This window comes from Galeopterus variegatus, unplaced genomic scaffold (genome assembly GCF_000696425.1).
Source record: "Galeopterus variegatus unplaced genomic scaffold, G_variegatus-3.0.2 Scaffold94, whole genome shotgun sequence".
Classification (NCBI taxonomy): Eukaryota; Metazoa; Chordata; class Mammalia; order Dermoptera; family Cynocephalidae; genus Galeopterus; species Galeopterus variegatus.
In genome coordinates, this window is record NW_007726205.1 from 678,552 (window position 1) to 699,526 (window position 20,975).

Below are 20,975 nucleotides of genomic sequence, written 5' to 3' on the forward strand. Positions count from 1 at the left end.
TTTTTTTTTTTTTTTTTTTTTTTTTTTTTTTTTCCGTGTCCGGCAACGGATCGCAACCCTCAGTGTTGCCCCCGTACCGGACTGGGGACCGGCACCGGGATCGCCAGCCTCGGTGTTGCTCCCGCGCCTCGCGCAGTCAGGGAGCGGGAACCGGTCTGTATATGGGATCCGAACCCTCGGACGGGAGCGCCGCCGCGCTTCCCAAGTGGCACACTATCCAGTGCGCCACCGGGCCGGCCCATAACTCGTGCATTTTTTTTTTTTTTTGTCTTTTGTCTTTTTTCCGTGTCCGGCAACGGATCGCAACCCTCAGTGTTGCCCCCGTACCGGACTGGGGACCGGCACCGGGATCGCCAGCCTCGGTGTTGCTCCCGCGCCTCGCGCAGTCAGGGAGCGGGAACCGGTCTGTATATGGGATCCGAACCCTCGGACGGGAGCGCCGCCGCGCTTCCCAAGTGGCACACTATCCAGTGCGCCACCGGGCCGGCCCATAACTCGTGCATTTTTTTTTTTTTTTGTCTTTTGTCTTTTTTCCGTGTCCGGCAACGGATCGCAACCCTCAGTGTTGCCCCCGTACCGGACTGGGGACCGGCAACGGGATCGCAAGCCTCGGTGTTGCTCCCGCGCCTCGCTCAGCCAGTGAGCGGGAACCGGTCTGTATGTGGGATCCGAACCCTCGGACGGGAGCGCCGCCGCGCTTCCCAAGTGGCACACTATCCAGTGCGCCACCGGGCCGGCCCATAACTCGTGCATTTTGATCAGCTTCCGCCCAGATGTCTGCAGCCCATTTTCCTTCTGTGATTGTTCTGACCACAAGAGGACAGCATTGCTCAAGGAGAGTTGAATCCTGAACTCCAGTGGTTTTCAGCAGAGTGAGGTTTACATGCCCCAAGTTTTGTCTTTATTATTAGGATAATTCTATATTATAGAATGCTGTGAGAGTATAATATACTATTAAACATCATGTTGTTAGGATTTTTACCAAGAAAGAAGGAGCCAGTTACATTCAACACAATCTAGTCTGCAATCCGTCATTCTGTTAACTGGGCCTGCTTTCTTTGAGAGAGCTGATTTTTCTTCATTCTTGCTGTTTGTGGTCCTTGTCACAGATGATTCCTGTACTGCAGGAAGTCTCATTTGTGAAGAATCGTAGACTGTACCAGGCTTCCTTCCTCTGGAACAGGATGGGTGCAGAAGAGAAGACTCACCAGATGGCACATGGGGTTATGCTGAGTTCATAGCGCCCTTTCAGGGATCTGTAGGTGAGGGATCTTTGTGACACGGAGAAGTCACTGAACAGCTCAATGTCTGTTTTCACCTGTAGGGTAGGCATACTTCCTGCCACTTGGCTCCCAGATATGTTTATGAAATCGATGAGGCCATATACAGTACATGAATTTTGTCACCTGTCTTTCCTAAAGGGAGGTGTGTTGCTTTGCCTCCCACGGATTTGTCAGCCCTTTTCCCCTGGGTGATGGAGTCACCAAAGATTACTCAAAGCCCGTCTCTTCTGAGCAGTGAGAAGCCCCCAAAAGGGGTTAATCTCCCGTAACCCTCAAGAGAGAGGCATTCCTTCCATTTGGGAAATTAACCATGAATTGGGGTTCTCTTTCCACATTTATTCTCCAGAACATGAAGTTACAGGAAGAGAACATAGGTGGGGTTTTTGCTAAGTACAGTTTAACAAGTTTAACAATAGAAGCTGGTAACATTCAGTAAGACAAGCAAGGTGACATTCTATAATGCAATTAAGTCGATCCACTAATAAAAGCTTGATTTTAGCAAACATTCTCTTCTTATAGCAATTTCCCAGTATCTTTACATGTCAGTCAGTAACCTGTCTGTCTTTGAGCCAGCAACCTTGCTGTGTTACAATTCTTTATCTTACAACAGGGACTATAGCCTGGGGAAAATTTTCTGTCCTTTGTAAGGTCAATATTTGAAACTGCAAGGCTTTGGAAAACCAGGCCCTGTGAAGTATATTTGCTTTATGCATATTCTACAGAGGTGAGGGCTTATTAACTCCTAAAGTAATGATTCTAAGGTGATTAGGAGTTAAAAAGGTATTTTAAGCTGGTTTCTAGGGAAATTCTCCCATAAAAATATTGATTTTTGCCTATGGAGTGATCTCTACCATACAAGTACAATTTTTCTTGGGCCTCTGTAGGAAAGGCAGAAATGTTCAAAGATTAAACATATCCCCAGACAGAAGCTCTTCCAAGAAAAAAAAATATGCAGCATAGTGAAGTGATTACAATGTGGATTTTGGAGCCAAAGGGTCTGAGTTCAAAGTTCAGTTCTAACACTTAGTAGCCATGTGAGCCTGGACAAGTTTTTTAAAGTTTCTGTGTCTCAGTTTTCTCATCTTTTAATTGGAGATGGCAATTGAATCTTTGTTTTAGGCTTGTCTTAAGGATTGACTTAAATGACAATATTTGTGAAATACTTGAATTAAACCTCGTACATATTAATTGCTATGTGTTGTTTAATAGAATAAGCATTATTTTGCTATTTCTGATTATCCCATCTCTCCTAATAAGAATGAATAATTATGTTTTTAAAAAACCATAATGTTGTTAGGATTTAATGGAATATTATTGTAATAGAATATAATTAGAATAAGATATTAGGATATATTAGAATTATATTAAAATAATTATTAAGATATAATATATATTTTTACATATTGTAATTATATATCCTGATAATAGGATCTATTACATAGGGTATAATATATGTAATAATATATTAGAGTATTAGAATTCACTAGAATAGAAAATAAAATAATTAGAAACTAATATGTTATTAGGTTCTATTACTAGAATAATCAAAATTGAATAATTAAAATCTTCTCCTAATCCAAAGCACAGTATATTGAATGTCACATTTTGAGTGAGGCAGGAAGCTATCTATTTGGAGTAATTCTGTTTCCATTTTCCACTTGTCTAGTCAGATAGAGTGCATTTCCTGGGTGGGTTGTTTGTAGGTGATGAATCCATTCATACATGTATTCCTAGCCTGGCATTTCTCTGCTCTTCTTTCACACCAGCCAGCCTTGGCTCTTGCCTGGACCCCTGCAGAGCTTCTTCACCGTCTCACCCACCCACTCCTGCCCATGGTACCTTTTCCTTGAAGAAGCTGGAAACATTCTGGGCACACCAGGGCTCCTACCAGGCATCTCCCAGGCTGGACTTTTCTCTTCCATTGCTCATGCTGCAGGCTCAGCTACAACCTGATCACAGAGCCCTGCTCTACCCACTCACCGCTTTCTGTTTTATTTGTATCACTTAGCAGGTCTGAAACCACCTTGGTTTTGTGTGTGTTGAGCACCGTTAAGAGCACTGCATGCAAGTCATTTTCCTTGCTGCCTTGAGCTCTGGGACTTTTCCTGGTGGCTGGGGGGAGCACTTGCATGCAGAAGTGGAGATGGTCTGGGATGAAAATCATCACCCCTCCCTTCCCAGCCCTGTCCCCAGCTTGCTTATTAGATGTTCATTTTCTGTAGTCACACTCTTAGCATGACCAATTGAGACTATACTGTCTGTTTGTTTATTGCTTTAATGGGTCATTTAAATCTTTCATTGTTCATTAAGTACAGGGCAAACTGTTGGTTGGGTAAAATGTGCCATGCGATTGTGGCGTGAGGTGACTAGGATTTTATTTTTGTTGAATGAGAAATGGTTAGGTCCGATCCAATCTGTATGGCACATTCTGGAACAGAATCACTCATGAACATTCCCCACAAGCCCACTCTCAGCTCTGATTTCTCCAATTATTTTCTCCATGTTCATCCACCTAATGGAGAGTTTAACACTACAGATAAGCTTTTAGGAAAAGTGGAATTTGCCTGTGTTGGGAGCGTCATCCATGTGTAGCGTTAGCTGTTAGTTCAGTGGTTCTCAAACATTTTGGCTTCAGGACCTTTGCAGTCCTGAAAGTTATTAACAACCCAAAGACCTGTGTTTACGTGGGTTGTATTAGTCAACATGGACTGCCTTTAAAATTAAAATTGAGATTAAAATATAAATAAATAGGTGTATGGATGAGGGTACTTAAACAAGTTCATGCAAAAATGGAATTGGAAGATAATACAAATCTTTCCACAAACTTTTTGAAGACCCCTTATATAAATAATAATACATTTGTGTGGAATAACCATAATAAACTCACTAAAAGTTGATGTAAGTAGCATTTTTAAATTTAAAAAATCCTATACTTTCTAAAATTAAAAATATATTATGACAAGAGTGCCCTTGTTTTACATTTTGGCTAATCTCTTGAATATCCAGCTTAATTAAGGGCTGCTGGATTCTTCTCTCTTCTTCTGCCCCCTACCTGTTATGATATGTTGTTTTGGGTGAGGTGTACGAAGAAAATCCATCATCATTCAGTTTTGTAGTCAGACAAAGGACTCCAACAATCCCCTACAATGAACTTGGGGAGCCCTAGGGTTCCCTGGGACCCCACTTTGAGAATCACTGTGATCATGACTGAGACAGGGTACCCCTCAGACTTTTTCCTGCTCTACACTCCTCCCCAACCCGTGGATCCCCCCATACTTTGTTTTTCTGCCACTTTACGTGACTCCTGAGCTCTCCATCCCCTCTTAAATCTCAGCCAGGCTGTTTTGTGTGAGGAGCACAGATTTGATTTTTTAAATATGAGGGTATCAGGGCAGGGATCTTTGATAATGAAGTCAAATCATGTTGAAATTATAGAGACCACCCTTTGCCCTTCTCTTCTCTCTCCAAAACACTGTTCTTCCTTTCCCTGGCCTCATTTCCAAAGCACCTGCTCTCTGAGGTCAGCCCTGTCTTTATCACTTAATGGTAGGTCTGGATGGTATTTCTCCAGCCAGGGTCACCGAGACTGTCACAAAGAACGTCAAGTCATGCCCTATGGCAGTTTTTCCTGGACAGCCCATTTTACTGGAAGATTCAGATGGGCAGAAATTATGTGAAGTGAAGTAAGCCAGGCACAGAAAGAGAAATACCCCATGTTCTCACTCACAAGTGGGAGCAAAGAAACAAGGAAAGAAAGACCGCCATAAAATGTTGAACTTTCAGAAGGAGAGAACAGACCTGTAGTCACTAGAGATGGGAACGGGGGACAGACAGTGATTGGGTAAGGGACACAAAAAGTAATTACAATTTGTAATGATGAACATGCTAATAATACTGATTTGATCATCACATACTGTACACAGATACTGATAGTCAACTCTCTACCCCAGAAATATGTATAAATAAAAATAATTTAAACACTAATTTTCACGGATACTGGCAAGATTGCCATGAATTTTTTTTTCTTTCTTTTTTTTTTTTTTGTCTTTTTGTCTTTTTCCGTGTCCGGCAACGGATCGCAACCCTCAGTGTTGCCCCCGTACCGGACCGGGGACCGGCAACGGGATCGCAACCCTCGGCGCTGCTCCCGCGCCTCGCTCAGCCAGTGAGCGGGAACCGGTCTGCATGTGGGATCTGAACCCTCGGGCGGGAGCGCCGCCGCGCTTCCCAAGCAGCGCACTATCCAGTGCGCCACCGGGCCGGCCCTGCCATGAATTTTTAAGATGAATTTCTTGAGCCTGCATTTATGCCGATTAGCAGATTTCTCTTCCAAATGTACCTGTCACCATAGGTAACTTAAGTTGCTTAAAATGCCAAATTGCGTACACTGAGCAGTCATTACCCACTTTCCTAGAATTGGAAGCCATCAGTCTACATTTAGGGACAGAAATCTGAGGGTTTCAGAGGGCACAAGTGCTGGTCTGAGACACATGCCGTGTATGCTTTACTATGCCTTGGGGCGAGATCAGTTAGATCCCATCTGTTATTATTTTTTCCACTTGTTAAATACCTTTCCCATGATATTGTCAAGTCATGCCTGCTTCCTAAGAGCACTTTGTTTAATATTCTCCGTAAATGTTTCTAGGTATGTGTGACACATTTTCTCCTGGAGTTTAATGTTCTGTTCCTGGATTTGTACAGTTCCCCAGTGAAGTCATACAGCTGAAAGTGTTCAGATGTGGCCACCACCCAAGCCCGGAACACGGGGAAATAAGGCTTCCCTACCCCTGATAGAGAGCGTTTCTGGTGGACGAGGAAGGGCTGACTGGGGTCGTTAAAATCTAAGGTCTAAAATTCTAAGTGCTGACTGGGGGTCGTTAAATTCACTGTTGGCAAGGACTGGATATGTGTCTGTACCCAGATCCCCACTTCTGCTTCTGGCCTGGGTCATTTTCAATCTGTGGTCAGTAGTAACTCTAGAACCAGCAGTTCAGGGAGATGTGGCTGTTGAAAACCTCCCCCTTGTGCCAAACTGTGAAACTCAGGAATTGAAATTTTTGTTTGTTTGTTTAAGAAAAGGCTATTTGAAGGCCATGTTGCACACAGGCGAGCGTTCATGTTTATCTGGTGTCCTGTGTTTCTCATGGAACCTATCTCTGCTTCTCTGCTAACTTTCCCACTGGTTTCTGCATTTTCGTTCTTTATATATATATATATATATATATATATATATATTTTTTTTTTTTTTTTAATTCTTCTACTCATTTTTCTGTCATCTATTTGGACAGTTAATGTGTAGTTTGTATATTGGTTTTTTGGGGCTTCCATAACAACTTACCAGACTGGGGGCACTTAAACAACAGGACTGTGTCCTTTCCCAGCTCTGGAGGCAGGAGTCTGAGGTCCAGGTGTGGCAGGGCCGTGCTCCCTCCAGAGGCTCCAGGGCAGGATCCTTCCTGCCTCTTCCAGCCCTTGGTGGCTCCAGGCGTCCCTGGGCTTGTCGCCACATCACTCCAGTCTCTGCCTCTGTCCTCACATGGCTTCTCTGTGTCTGTGTCTCCTCTTCTGTCTCTTCTGAGGACAGTTGTCATTGGATTTAGGGCCTCCCTGATGCACGATGACCTCATCTCAAGACCCTTCACTTAATGACATCTGCCAAGACTCTATTTCCAAATAAGGCCCCATTCACAGGTTATCAGGTTAAGAAGGTGGATGTATCTTTTGGGGGTCACCATTCTACCCACTACAGTCTGTTTTTGTTTTTTTTTCTTTTTTTAATGTCAGGAAAGAATTTGGAATCAACAGGAGAATTACTTTTGCTCATTGAAATTTATAGTCTTCAATCAGGATATTATTTGAAAACTCCATCTTACATTTTAATTGTTTGTATTTCTGAGTTAGAGTCTTTAGTTCTGAAAAGCTAGATAGAGAATATGCTTTTGAGTTAACATTCTTTGCCCTGTACAATATGAGAAAAAATATCAGAAGTATAACTTTTGTCTGGGGACATGTAAGTATCTAGTATATAATTACTGTAAGGATCTAGTATATATTTATTGGTTGACTTCTCTATATCTTGGTCTTTGTAGTTTTATGTGTATTGTTTCTTTAGCTTATTTCAGATTTTCTTTTTTTTCCATTTCCAGACATTAGAAAACATAGGTCTGTGGGTTTCTACACCAGGACTGCAATCTTTAGTACTGGCAATGAGGCATAATTTGAGAGTGTTGCTTTTACAGGTCTCACCTCTGTTTTCAAGGCTATAGTTGCATATATGTCTCTCTCTCCCCTAGTTTAAGGTCAACAAACATTTTCTGTAAAGGGCCAGAGGGTAAATGTTTTCAGCTTTGCAAACCACACAGTCTCAGTTGAAACTAGCAAATGTGCTGTTGTAGTAGCTCAAAACCAAACACAGACAACAAACAGACATGGCTGTTTGCTAATAAAACTTTATTGACAAAAACAGGCTGTGGGCCGTAATTTGTCAACCCCTGGACTAGATCTTTGTTGACTAAAGATACAAACTAGAGAGCAATGTTGATTTGACTGATCTTCCTCTGCATGTATAACATACATGAATTCTTCCGTGTGGGAGATTCACATATTGGCTTTGACACCATGAGGGGCTACTTGAGCCAGAAATATATGATAAAGTGTGATTTATGCAGCAAACAACTCCCAAGTGGTCATCACCTCCTCTCCCAGGTAACTTCTTCATTCAGGCTGCAGGGCAGGCTGCTTTGCCTCGTGGAATCACCTGTTTGTTGTGTGCCTTTTGAGATATTGATGACTTTGCTATGCAAAGAAAATGCATATGTGTAATAAATTATTTTCTGCCTATTTTTCCAGACTTGCTGTCCACTAAAAATAGATGTTTATTTTTCTGACAGGTTTCCTCCGTTTTTTGATGACAACCCATTTGGCATTTATCAAAAAATTCTTGCAGGCAAAATCGATTTCCCCAGACATTTGGATTTCACTGTAAAGTAAGTAAGCTGTTTTCCTCATCATCGGGTGTGTTTATTTTTAAAGCGTCTAAAATCACAGTGAAAGCATAGGCTGGGCAGGATAGCATATTGCGTTATTAAATGTGCTGTGTTTAAAACTATTTTAGGACAGTCATCTTTTCCACCAAAAGGGAAAAGGTTTTAATTATTCTACTGTAATGATATATGACATTTTAATGACTCTAGGCCAGATTTCATTCCCTTTGAGATAAATGATATTTAAAATTAGCACATAAAGGAGTTTGTTATCGTATTTTATGAGAGAGCAGTTTTGGTATTCACAAGGATGAGTCTCCTCTCCTAGCTAGTTTCATGGTTGGCAAAATCATTGATGGATTTAGCAAACCTTATCTCTTCTCTCTTGCTTAAATGATGCTCATCCTTAAAGTCCTTTTTAATGCTAAATGAGCATGTGGGTTCCAGCGTGTTGGCATTTGCTGAATGTTAGTAACTGTGTGTGTGTGCATTTCATGCACGTTGTGGCAACTGGGGAAAAAGATATGTATTTTTAAAATATAGTAATGCTTTTGGTTTTCCAGTTACCTTTTTCAATCTGGACACCTTTTAGCATTTTTTCACCATAGTGAGTCCTGATCTCTGATTGTTTAACTGTATTTCCCAGATGAGTATACCAGCCCCTCCTGATTACAAAATGGAGCTAAATGTGTTTAGTCAAGAACTATTTCATTTTTGGCTATTTTTTTTTTTCCAAATAGCTTGTACCAATCGAGTTCAGAGAAAACTTATTTCATGAAAACAGAGCAGGTTTTCATGAGTGTGCTCCTAATGGGGGCCTCCGGCTGTGTCTGGTCAGTGGTGAATGCACCTCACCCTAATCAAGGTTTCTTAGTCCTGAACAGAAAATGGGACAGTGTTTCTTTTGGCTGGTGGTGGTTTGTGCTTGTGTTGTGTTTGGTATACAGGGTGAGCGAGAAAAGGAGGCTCTATTGAACAAAAAAGTCATCTAGAAGGGACATGTCCACGGACACATCTAGCACTCAAAAGTCAATTGCTCTAGAAAGACATGAAAGAGATTATATAGGATTCCTTTCCCAAATCCTGAGTTGAGTGACGTCATTTCACATGGATAGCCACACACTTTTAAAATAAAGTTATATATTTACCCACCATTTACCAAATGATAGGGTTAAAATCAGTCATGCCCACTGGCATCTGACAATTGATGGGCACCTTGGACCACCTGGAGTTGTCCCAGGTAAGCCTGCAAGGTGTGACCGTCTGCTGCCTCGGCACAGGTGCACGCTGGCAGATCCCAGCTTGTGGTGGACATGACTTAGGTGTTTTGGTGGGTGAATTTGCTACTACTGAAATAAGCGTGTACCGTTTCTTGGATTCTTGCAAACAGCCTTTTAATTTTATAGAAAATCATGGGATTTATTCCCCTGTCCTCTTGCTGGGAATAATTTACAGTTCTCCAAGCGAAGGCAGTATCTATACATTGTAGGCCATTTATCCCATCATCAGTGTGAAGGTCCCAGATCATTTTTCTCATAGTTTACCTTCCCTGAGAAGAGAAAACCAACTGTGGTGTCCCCATTAGATGGGTCCCACCCCCAATTCCCTTGCCAACTATTGTGAGGGCTCCCAAGAGTGGTTGACTAAAATTTCACATCTTCCCATGATTTGTAAAATCTTATCAAATCGATGGCAAGCGGGACCCTACAGCAGTCCACTGGGTGTCCGTGACAGTAGAGGGTTGATTCTTAGTTTCTGAAGGTCACAGGTTAGTTCACGCCACTTTGATATTTGGCCATGTAAACTTGTCTTGCTTTGGGGCTAGTTGCTGAGTTGGTAGAGCTAATACTCATACCCCCCAGTGATTTTTTTCATGCCTTGAAGTGTCTCATCCAAGAGAACACAGCCGGTGAATAAAAAGGGAGAATTTTGGCTGCAGTCTATGAAGAGATCAGCAGCAGACGTGTATCCCATCCCTGGGTCGAGGTCCCCACACACAGCCACGATGCTTCTGCAGTTCCTTTATATGCAGTGTCAGTATTGGGTCCCCCTTTCTCATCTGAATTCTTTGCTTTCAGAACTAGTTTTGCAAGAGTTTGGATTTTGTATTTTATATAAACCTTTGTTTTCTTTGAATCCCAGTCCAGTCAGCTTTAAGCACATGCACTAAGTTGTCTGAGTCCCTTGTATATTCTTGATATTAATCCCTTGTGGGATGCATAGATTGCAGATATTTTCTCCCACTGCGTAGGTTGTCTTTTCACTCTGTTAACTGATTCTTTTGCTGTGCAGAAGCTTTTTAGTTTGATATAATCCCATTTGTAAATTTTTTTTCTTTTGTTGCCTGTGCTTTGGGTTCTTATTCATAAAGTCTGTGCCCAGTCCTCTATCCTGAAGTGTTTCCTGTATGCTTAGTTTTAAAGTTTCAGGCCTTCTATTTAAGTCTTTAATCCATTTTGAGTTGATTTTTGTATGTAGCGACAGGTGCAGGTCTAGTTTGATTCTTCTACATGTGGATGTCCAGTTTTCCCAGCACCATTTATTAAAAAGGTTGTCTTTTTCCCAGTGTGTATTTTTGGTGCCTTTGTTGAAGATCAGTTGGCTGTAAGTGGGTTCATTTCTGTGTTCTCCGTTCTGTTCCACTGACCTGAATGTCTTTTTATGCCAGTACCATAAAAACTGTAGCTTTGATGACTATAGCTTTGTAGTATGATTTGGTTTGGTTTTGAAGTCAGGTAGTGTAAGGCCTCCAGCTTTATTTTTTTTTGCTCAGGATTGCTTCGGCTGTTTGGGGTCTTTGGGTGTTGCATGTGAATGTTAGGATTGTTTTTTCTGTTTCTGTGAAGAACGCCATTGGGATTTTGTTGGGAATTGCATTGAATCTGTAGATCGCTTTGGGTAGTGTGGAAGAATGAGGTGCACAGTGGTGCAAATAATAGGGGGAAGAAACCCTCCACATTTATTTGGGAATGTTTTAGGGCTGTGGTGTTTGACCTTGATTTTTTTCTTTTTTGGCATGTCACAATAGTAAAGGGGAAACTCCATGTACGTCCTAGGAAGGCATCTGACTTTTCAGTGCTCTTGTATTCAGTACCTTTTATCCTTTACTGGATGGACATCAAATCTCTGCCTTTGGTGAGAGGACAGTCTCTGGTTTTCTCTTATAGATAGGGGTGACATCTGACACACCCCCTGTTGTGACGCAGAATGCACAGTGTTGGGGAGCTGTGCGTTTACAGATATTCCCTGCCCATGTGTCACATCTGAAGGGACCAGTGAAACTCACAGCTTCCACACAGAGACCCAGGGTGTCAGGTCACTTCTCTGACTATGCCTTTCCCCCCCGGTTGCAGAACCCAGAGCATGGCCCAGGTCCGACTTTGAGCTACTCATAGTGGGCATAGTTTATGTCAGTTTAGACACTTAAAGCTGGGCAATGGGTATTTGATTATCCTGGGGGACTTCCAATATATGTTTGAAATCCCTGGATATTGTTATACGTAATGTGCCCTGCATATTATATGTGTACACACACATGCATGCACAGATGCTACACTTTTTACTTCCATAACATTTTATCTTAGGACTTACCCAGTCTTAGGGAAATCTTTAACCTGATCGCAAACCTCTCATCCCAACTGGACCAGCTGGCTGTATTCTGACCTGGCCCGTTATTTAGGGGGAAGATATATTTGAATGAGCCGACTTGAAAAGACTCCTCCTAATGGGAAAAGGAGCCTTTAAAAACAGGCATCCCACAAATAAGTAGACCCCCTGGGGCAAAGCGTGACTGTTTATTTTGGTAAAAGCAGACGTCTTCTATTTTGCTAGGACAGCCTGACAGGTACATTTACGTGGAGCATCTCAATCCTCCAGGCAGACACACAATTTTCTCACGCTTTCCTATCCAAAGGCACATTTTCTTTTTTTTTTTTTTTTTCCTTTTTGTCTTTTTCCGTGTCCGGCAACGGATCGCAACCCTCAGTGTCGCCCCCGTACCGGACTGGGACCGGCAACGGGATCTCAACCCTCGGTGTTGCTCCCGCGCCTTGCTCAGCCAGTGAGCGGGAACCGGTCTGTATGTGGGATCCGAACCCTCGACGGGAGCGCCGCTGCGCTTCCCAAGTGGCGCACTGCGCCACCGGGCCGGCCCCCAAAGGCACATTTTCTTTACAAAGATTTAATCAACCGTCTTCCCTTAAGCTCCAACTGTGTGCCAGCTTTGCATAAATTATTTATAAGCCCACCATGGTAAGGAATAACTGCTGGAAAACATTTTGTCAAAGTGGAAATTGAACTGAGGTCTAAACGCATATGCGTAGTGGGTAGATTTGATCTCTGACATTCTGTGTTTGCTTAGGTCGCTGTCAACATGTCTATTTTTTGTCTTCTCACAAATAGAGACCTCATTAAGAAACTCCTCGTTGTTGACAGGACGAGACGGTTGGGAAACATGAAGGTTAGTATTTAATTCCTTATATATTAAGTGGTACCTGGTGTAAGTTTCTGTCATTTAACACCAACATTGATATTTGTAAATATAAACCAAGGCTCAGCATTCCTATGTCATCAGTGGCCAAATTTTCAAATCTGGGTTTCTGGGAGTAACAAGTTCAGATTGGGTTTAATCCCCATCTTGACTTCAAAGTGGCACAAAGCCGTTTATAAGTCATTAGCATTATTTTTATTTTTTAAACAGCTTTATTGGAAGGGGATCCATGCACCATACAATTCACCCATTTAAAGTATACAACTCAGGTTAAGGGTTCGGATCCCCAGACAGGACAGCCACCAAAAAAATTAAATAAATAAAATAAAATAAAGCATACAATTCAATGGCTTTAATATACTTGTGGTTCTGTGCAACCATCACTAGGGTCGATCTTAGAACGTTTTCTTGGCCTCTAAAAAGAAATCCTGTGCACTTCAGCTATGATTCTGCTGTCCTTCTATCAGCCTTTGCCCTAAATAACCACTAATCTACTTTCTGTCTTTCTAGATTTTATTTTATTCCATATATGTGGAATTGTACCAAACATTTTGTATCTGGTTTCTTCCACATACTGTATTATTTGCTTGGTAATTGTACCGTATTGTAACTTGTACCAGTACTTTATCCCTTATTCCATTATATGAATAGACGAGATTTTCTGTGTGTCCATTCATCCACTGAGGGAAATTTGGGTTTTACTGACAAGTAACAATTGCAAAATGTGTGGTATACGATATGATGTTTTACGCACACACACACACACACACACACACACACACACACACACACACACAAGTGGAATGGCCAAGTCAAGCTAATCAAGAAGCATGATCTTACGGTTACCTTTTTGTGCAGTAAGAATACTTAATATGTACTCTCAGCAATTTCCAAGTATACAGGACATTGCTATTACCTGTAGTCAGCATGTTGCACAGTAGATCTCTTAAACCAATTCCTCCTGTCTAACAAAGTTTGTATCCTTTGACCAACATCTCAGTTCCCACCTCCCACGCCCAGCCCGTGGTATCCACCATCTACTCTCTGCTTCTATGGGTTCAACTTTTTTAGATTGCACATTTGAGTGAGATCGTGTGGTTGTTTATAAAAATAATAATAATATAGTAATAATAATAATAATTAGGGTTAGGGTTATTATTTATTATTATTTCTGTGCCTGTCTTATTTCACTTAACATAATGTCCTCCAGGTCCATCCATGTCTCTGCACATGATAGAACATCATTTCTTTTTACAGCAGAATAGCCCATTGTATGTTTACTCCACGTTTCCTTCATCTGTTTTCTCCATCCATTAATGGACACTTAGGTTGGTTCCATCTCTTGGCTGTTGTGATTGAGAAAGAAACTGCCTAATGAAAATGAACATGTGTTCCAGAGGAGCAGGTGCTCCAGTAGGTACCACGTGCATGGACCCTTGCCTTTCTCCCAGCTCTGGCCATCTCTCCCTTTCTGTCCTGTGCCGCATCCCCTGTCAGGATGTACTACAGCTGCCTATACCATTGTCCCCCCGTCCCCATCACTGCATTCTCTTCCCTGTGAATGGGGATCTGTCATTTGTAGCACAGAGCTCAAGGGCTGTGGCTTGGTGTTCAGCCACCCCGAGTCCTCTCAGTGCTGTGTTTCTTACCCTGTGATCACCAGTCTTCATGGGAAACCATCACACTGTCTGGGATGTGCTTGTCACACCCTGCCTGCACCTGTCATGGTCACACCATGCTGCTTTTCTTTCTTCACTGGGAGTGTCTTTCCTTTTTCTTCTGGAAGCATACCCATGCTGTCCACCTCCTTTGTGCTTTGTGGACACTGCTCTGTCCTACATACTTGGAAAATTTTTAGCACTTAAGCTGTCTGTTCTTTCATATTAAAAGGAAATAATATATACACACATGCATATATATTCACACACTTATACATATATGCACACACTTAAATATATACACAAATACACATATATACACACGTGTGTATACGTATCATACCCACTTATACATATATACACATGTACAAATATATATATGTGTGTGTGTGTGTGTGTGTGTGTGTGTGTAATATAACTTTATATATATGCATACTTTTACCCTCTGGATACTAAGTGTGTATGTATATACATACACACATACATATATATACACACACACACACACGTGTTAGATAAAATTATAGTAGATAAAATTCTACATTGGATACCAAGGTTTGTGTGTACTTTATATGAGGGTACTTCGAAAAGTTCATGAAAAAATAAAATTAAACGACAATACAAATCTTTCCATGAATTTTTTGAAGTGCCCTCATGTGTATATGTGGGTGTGGATGTATGTGGGTGTATGTGTGTGTATGTGTTACGTGCACACCCCTTAGTACTAAAAATAGAATTGTATCTACTCGAGGGTAAAAATCAAGTCTTATTTGTATTCTCAGCATCACTGAAGGAAAACTCAGTTGACATTTGTTGTTTGAGTTAGATATGGGTGGAAATATTTTTCCCAACAGAAAGAAAAAAGAATTATGAAACCATAGGATTGCAAAAAAAAATTAGAAAAAAATTGGCATCATTCTTTCTTTCCTCTTAGAGATATGGTCATGAACAATATTCTCTTTTTGAGTATAAAAATAAGTAACACTTTTTTTTTTTTCCTTTTTGTCTTTTTTACTGACCGGTAACGGGATCGCAACCCTCAGTGTCGCGCCCGTACTGGGGACCAGCAATGGGATCGCAACCCTCGGTGTTGGGCCCACACCGCGCTCAGCCAGTGAGCGGGAACTGGTCTCCACATGGGATCTGAACCCTCGGCGGGAGCGCCGCTGCGCTCCCAAGCGGCACACTCTCCAGTGCGCCACCAGGCTGGCCCAGTAACACTTTTTTTAAAAAAGTGAACAAATACACATGTTAAAAACTTCATATTAAATTTATTCATGGAGCTCACGTCGCATCAGCTAGCTGGTCCCTGATTTCATCCTTGAGTATGAAGCAGACAGAGCTCAATAAATATAGTTGATGGGAAGAGTGTGCTGTGTGTCATTGTTAAGATCTCTGATGATGGGCATGCTGGGTCTGACTCCCAGTCCTGACATTTAACTGCTGGATCATACTTAGCAAATTGATGCTTCACAATGCATGATATGTTGAAAATACTGTCAGTTAAAAATTCGTTGAATGCCTCCAATAAACCCGTTGTATAGTAGAAAAGTTGTAAGTCCAATCCTCATACATCCAGATGCTCCTCAACTTACAATGGGGTTACATCCTGATAAACCTATTGTAAGTCAAAAATATAATAGGTTGAAAGTTCTTACAACAAGCAAATGGAAAGGACACGCTTGGGTGGGAGGGGGGAGAGGGAGGAGGGAGGGAGGTTTCGGTGATGGGACATAATAATCAACCACATTGTATATTGACAAAATAAAAATTAAAAAAAAAAATCATAGGTTGAACCTACCTGTACATCATTCAGTGAACTCTACTTTGGGTGTCTGTAAAATACTGAATAAAATTGTCAAGATGTAAACAGGTGACAAACTCAAGACATTACCATTTCCCAATTTAGGTGGAGAGGCTGAAATCACATTCACACTCTAGTCTTTTGTCCAGAGTAGCACGTTCATGAGCATCGTAACCCAATTTGTTTCTGCTACGAAAGAAAGAAAATGAACCACTAACGACTTCATGTATAGTTTTCCCTCGGAGCCCACACTCCAGAGACAGTTTCTCCAAACAGAGCAAACTCTTTTGTTTGTTTGTTTCTTTAGTAAATAATGTAGAGATTCTTTGGAATATTTTTCTTTCCTGCCCTTCAAAATTCAATATGCTCACAATCACATGGTTTTTTTTGAAGCATGGTGCAAATGACGTGAAGCGGCACCGGTGGTTCCGATCTGTGGACTGGGAAGCTGTCCCGCAGAGGAAATTGAAGGTACAACATACGTATGTGGGCCACACAGCATGCTTTAGCTCCCGTCAACCAGGACGGACTCTGGTTCTGTGACTCATTTATTTATGGTTGACACATAATTAATATGCTCAGCACAGCCAGTTGTCTCTTTGTTGAATTTCTTAATTTAATTTTTAAAATTTATTTGTATATACCTGTGGGGTACACGTGTTATTTGAATACATGCATATACTGTACAATGATTTACTTAGGGTAGGTAGCATACCCATCGTGTGCAGATTTGTCTTTTCTTTGTGAGGATTATGGCCAAGATCATCTTTTCTAGCTATTTAGAAATAGACCATATAATATTATGAGCTCTAGTCAGCTCTGAACACCGAACTTATTCTTCCTGTCAAAGTTCCCTATACAGTGAGTATCTTACTGCTAATGATCTGCCCAGAGTAGGGTGAAGACCTCAACTTTTTAATTAAAGACCTGGCTTCATCTCTTACTTTCTCTGTAACTTTTGAGGAATCTCATCCCTTTCCTCTTTTTAGTGGGGAATAAGAAATGGGATAACACAGATAACACAGTGCTGTTGGTCAATTAGATGCAGAATGTTCTTTGGGATGTCTTTGGTGGAACAGACATGTTTTTGGCAGAATTTCTCAATAGCAGCATTTTCAATGCTGTGCTGTAGAATCAATGGACAGCTATTGGAAATGTTAATTCCCAGTCCCCAGAGCAGCCTGATCAGAGTTCCATGGGGGTTGGACCTTGGGGTGATTTACATCATTTTTTTTTTCAAGATTTTCACTTTTAAATATTCTATTGTACTCACTTGCATTAAAAAAAATAATAATTCAAGTAGTTTATACATTCACATTGTTCAAAAATCAAGTCAATATAAAAAGGTGTATCTATCGCTGAGTCTCACTTTTTTTTCCCTCTATCTTCTCCAGGCCACCTGTAGGTAATCACTTTTTATTAGATCTTTCCGTGTATCCTTCCAGAGTTTCTTTAAGCTAATAAAAACCCATATGGATGTACATAGTCTTATTTTCTCCACTCTTATACAAAACCTATAGTACATAAAGTGTTCTGGTCTTTTTTTTTTTTTTTTTTTTTTTTTTACACGTAATACAATCTGGAGATCTATCTATGTACCTGGATAGCTTTCTCATTCTTTCTAAAAGACATCATGTTCCATCGTGTGACTCTGCTGTACTTTACTTAACCAGACCTCAATTGATGGGTACATCACTTCCTTCCAATCTTCTACTACAGTGAATAGTCTTGGTACATTTCATTTATGTGAAGGTGAATTTTCAGAAGTGAGATCATTGGGTCAAAGCATAAATGTATTTGAAATTTAGGTAATTTTGCAACATATTTCTCCATAGAGGTTGTATCCTTTTGTAATTCCAAGGGAAATGTTTGAAAGTGCTTTTTTTTCCCTCCACAGAGAAAGTAGAGTTGTGATCTGTACAGCTTTTGGATTTTTGCCAAGCCGATGGTTAAAAAAGGGTGTCTTCATGCAATTTTACTTGTGTAACTTTTTGAATGTTCACCAAGTGATCCCAATGTGCAAAAATGATTGAGAGAGTGCACTAGGATTTTTGACTGGGCGTGACATTTCTGGGAGGCCAGAATAGCATTTTCCGTTTAATCGTGGTGCCTGATTTATACAAATAGCTCTTTTACTGGATGAAGGTATAAAGAAAGAAGGAAATTACACTATTATAGTTACTTTATTTAAAATGTCTTTGTACAAATTTGTAAATTTTTATCATCTTTTTGGAACCGACATAAAATACGTTCGGACATGGGTTGAACTATTTTGTGATGGAAATTGTCTCATAGGAAGCATTGGGGATTTAAGATGGGAACAGATCTGGGTTCATGTCCTGGTCTTGGCTTGAGGATCCCTAGTATCACCAAGCCTCAAGTTCCTTGTTGTGAAATAAGGAAAGCTAAGGAGAGAGACGGTGCTCACCACACACAAGGCAGCTCTCAATAAAGTGTAAGTGTTGCAAGATTATAGAAAACTAGTTTTATGTGTGTGCACCACAGAATCTTTCAGCAATAATCTATCAATGGGCCCGCCAACTCTAACCTGTGGGCCACATCTGGCCCATCACTTGTTTTTTTAAATAAAGTTTTATTGACACACAGCCATACTCGTACATTTACATGTTGTCTATGGTAGCTTTCCCGCTACAATGGCAGAGTGGATAGTTGCATCAGAAGTCATATGGCCCACAAAACTGAAAATATTTACTAATTGTCCCTTTATGGGAAAAATTTGGTAATCCCTTCTCAATCTCTACGGCCCCCTTTTAATTGATTCAGGATTGAGGCGTGTCATTGGTGATAATACCTAACACCTGAGTCTGGTGCACTTTCCATCTTACTGGAATTTTCCAGAGTCTGGCCATTGGACCAGTGACATCAGAATCACCCAGACCTAGGCAAGCTGGGGGTACGCACTTTAATAAACAACTTGGGTAGTTGTCTTTTTAGAATTTGAGATGCAAGCACTGGGTACCATCCTTCCTCCTTTAATCTCTGAAACTACACAAGCACCCATCAGACTAAGGGTGCACAGCCTCACCTCACCTACTCATACCATCTTCCTTCCAAGCCTTCCACGTTCATAAACAAAGATGACCACCCTGTCCAAATGCCCACCATCCCTTTCTAAACTTGTCTTTGTGTTTTGGCTGGATCCCACAGCCCCCCATTGTGCCCAAAATATCCGGCGACGGAGATACCTCCAATTTTGAAACATATCCCGAGAATGACTGGGAAACCACCCCTGCTGTGACACAGGAAGATTTGGAAATCTTCAAGAATTTCTGAGGACAGGAGCTCATGTCTGGAAGGTACACCTTTAATTTTAGTCATTACAAAAAGATGAAATTGGCACTACCCCACCTCCTGGTGATACTGCGTTTACCGGATCAGAACCTCTACATCTGAACATGACCCTTAGGTCTCTTTCTGTTACATAAAAATGTACCTCAAATACCTCATGGAATTTGCTAGACTTAATTTGACATGACCAAAATATTATTATTATCTTGAATCTATTTCCTTGAGCCTTTGAAGGTCTATTTATTTAATTATCTATTTATTTTTACTATGGGTTGTAAAGACCTTTAAGTTACTTCCTGATTTTAAGTTTTAAAGTTACAAAGAATGATTACATTTTCTAATGATGAATATGATAATTATCCTGATTTGATCGTCCCGTAAGTACTGATATTCAACTCTGTACCCCACACATACATATAATCAATTATGTTTCAATTTTAAAAAATAAATAAATAAATTTAACCCATTAACATCTGAAATAACAATAAATTGCCCCATTGTACCAATTAAATGAGATCCTTTTTTCTATAACATTCGAGCAAGAAAAAAAATATGGTCTTTGACATGTCTACTCATTGACATAGTTTGTTTTTCCCATTTTTGTTCCCATTTCTACAATTTTCGCAATTATGTGGAACAGAAAGCTAATTGGCTGATCAAACTTATTTGCAACAGACGTGCCATTGCTGAGATTTGGGACGGGGGACTCTCCCGCTAAGAGAGGTGGCCCATGAAAAAACTTCACTCTCTGCTGGTATTTTCTTGGATATAACAAGAGGAGAACTGAATAAAAGTTTAAATGATAGAGAAAAAAATGAAAGAGGAATAGCCAGCTATGTCCATGAGAACCTAACACGTCTCTGTGGCATAGTTTAATCTCTCAGTATGTGATGACTTTTAATGAATGATTATGGCTCGTTTGTCTTAACGTAAAGAGTGCCCTGACTTAAACTTTATCAGCTTCAACAAGGCTACTGAACCCTACGTATGGGTTTTAAAAATTACAAGATGTTCCATAATCTGTTTACATTTAGTCTGCTTTGCCCACAACATTTTACAAATTATGTCAATCCAGTAAATCTTCAAAATGAGGACAGGACTTGGGTTGTTTTACAATGAAGAGCTTTTAGTAGATAAGCCACAAGGGCAGAGCCTTTCTCTAATACAGACCCTGGACGTGTGAAATTTACTTAAACAAAAAGCCTCCGATGGATTTTTTTTTTTCCATTTTTTAAATTGTACTTTATTTATGGAGTTAGAGTGACATTTTGATACATATATGCAATACATGACATTAAAACTTACAGCTGTCTCCAAGGGATTTTTGTGCTATACGCGGGGAAGGCTTTTATGACATTGTTCCCCCAGCCGCCCCAGCTACGAGAAGATTCCACAGAGAGGAATAACCTTTCTTAATGTGATGTAGATTCTTGGGGAAAGTGTGTGTAA

General features: G+C 40.7%; 1 protein-coding gene across 1 annotated transcript in view; it reads left to right on the top strand.

Moving 5' to 3' along the window:
• Nucleotides 1-20,975, top strand: part of PRKX (protein kinase, X-linked) — a 74,253-nt gene that overhangs the window by 47,977 nt on the left and 5,301 nt on the right. The window contains exons 6-9 of the mRNA XM_008582703.1: nucleotides 8,174-8,269; nucleotides 12,668-12,725; nucleotides 16,611-16,688; nucleotides 19,386-19,534. Coding sequence (XP_008580925.1) covers nucleotides 8,174-8,269; nucleotides 12,668-12,725; nucleotides 16,611-16,688; nucleotides 19,386-19,511 — 358 coding nt within the window. The 3' untranslated portion in view covers nucleotides 19,512-19,534. The remainder of the gene's footprint in view (nucleotides 1-8,173; nucleotides 8,270-12,667; nucleotides 12,726-16,610; nucleotides 16,689-19,385; nucleotides 19,535-20,975) is intronic.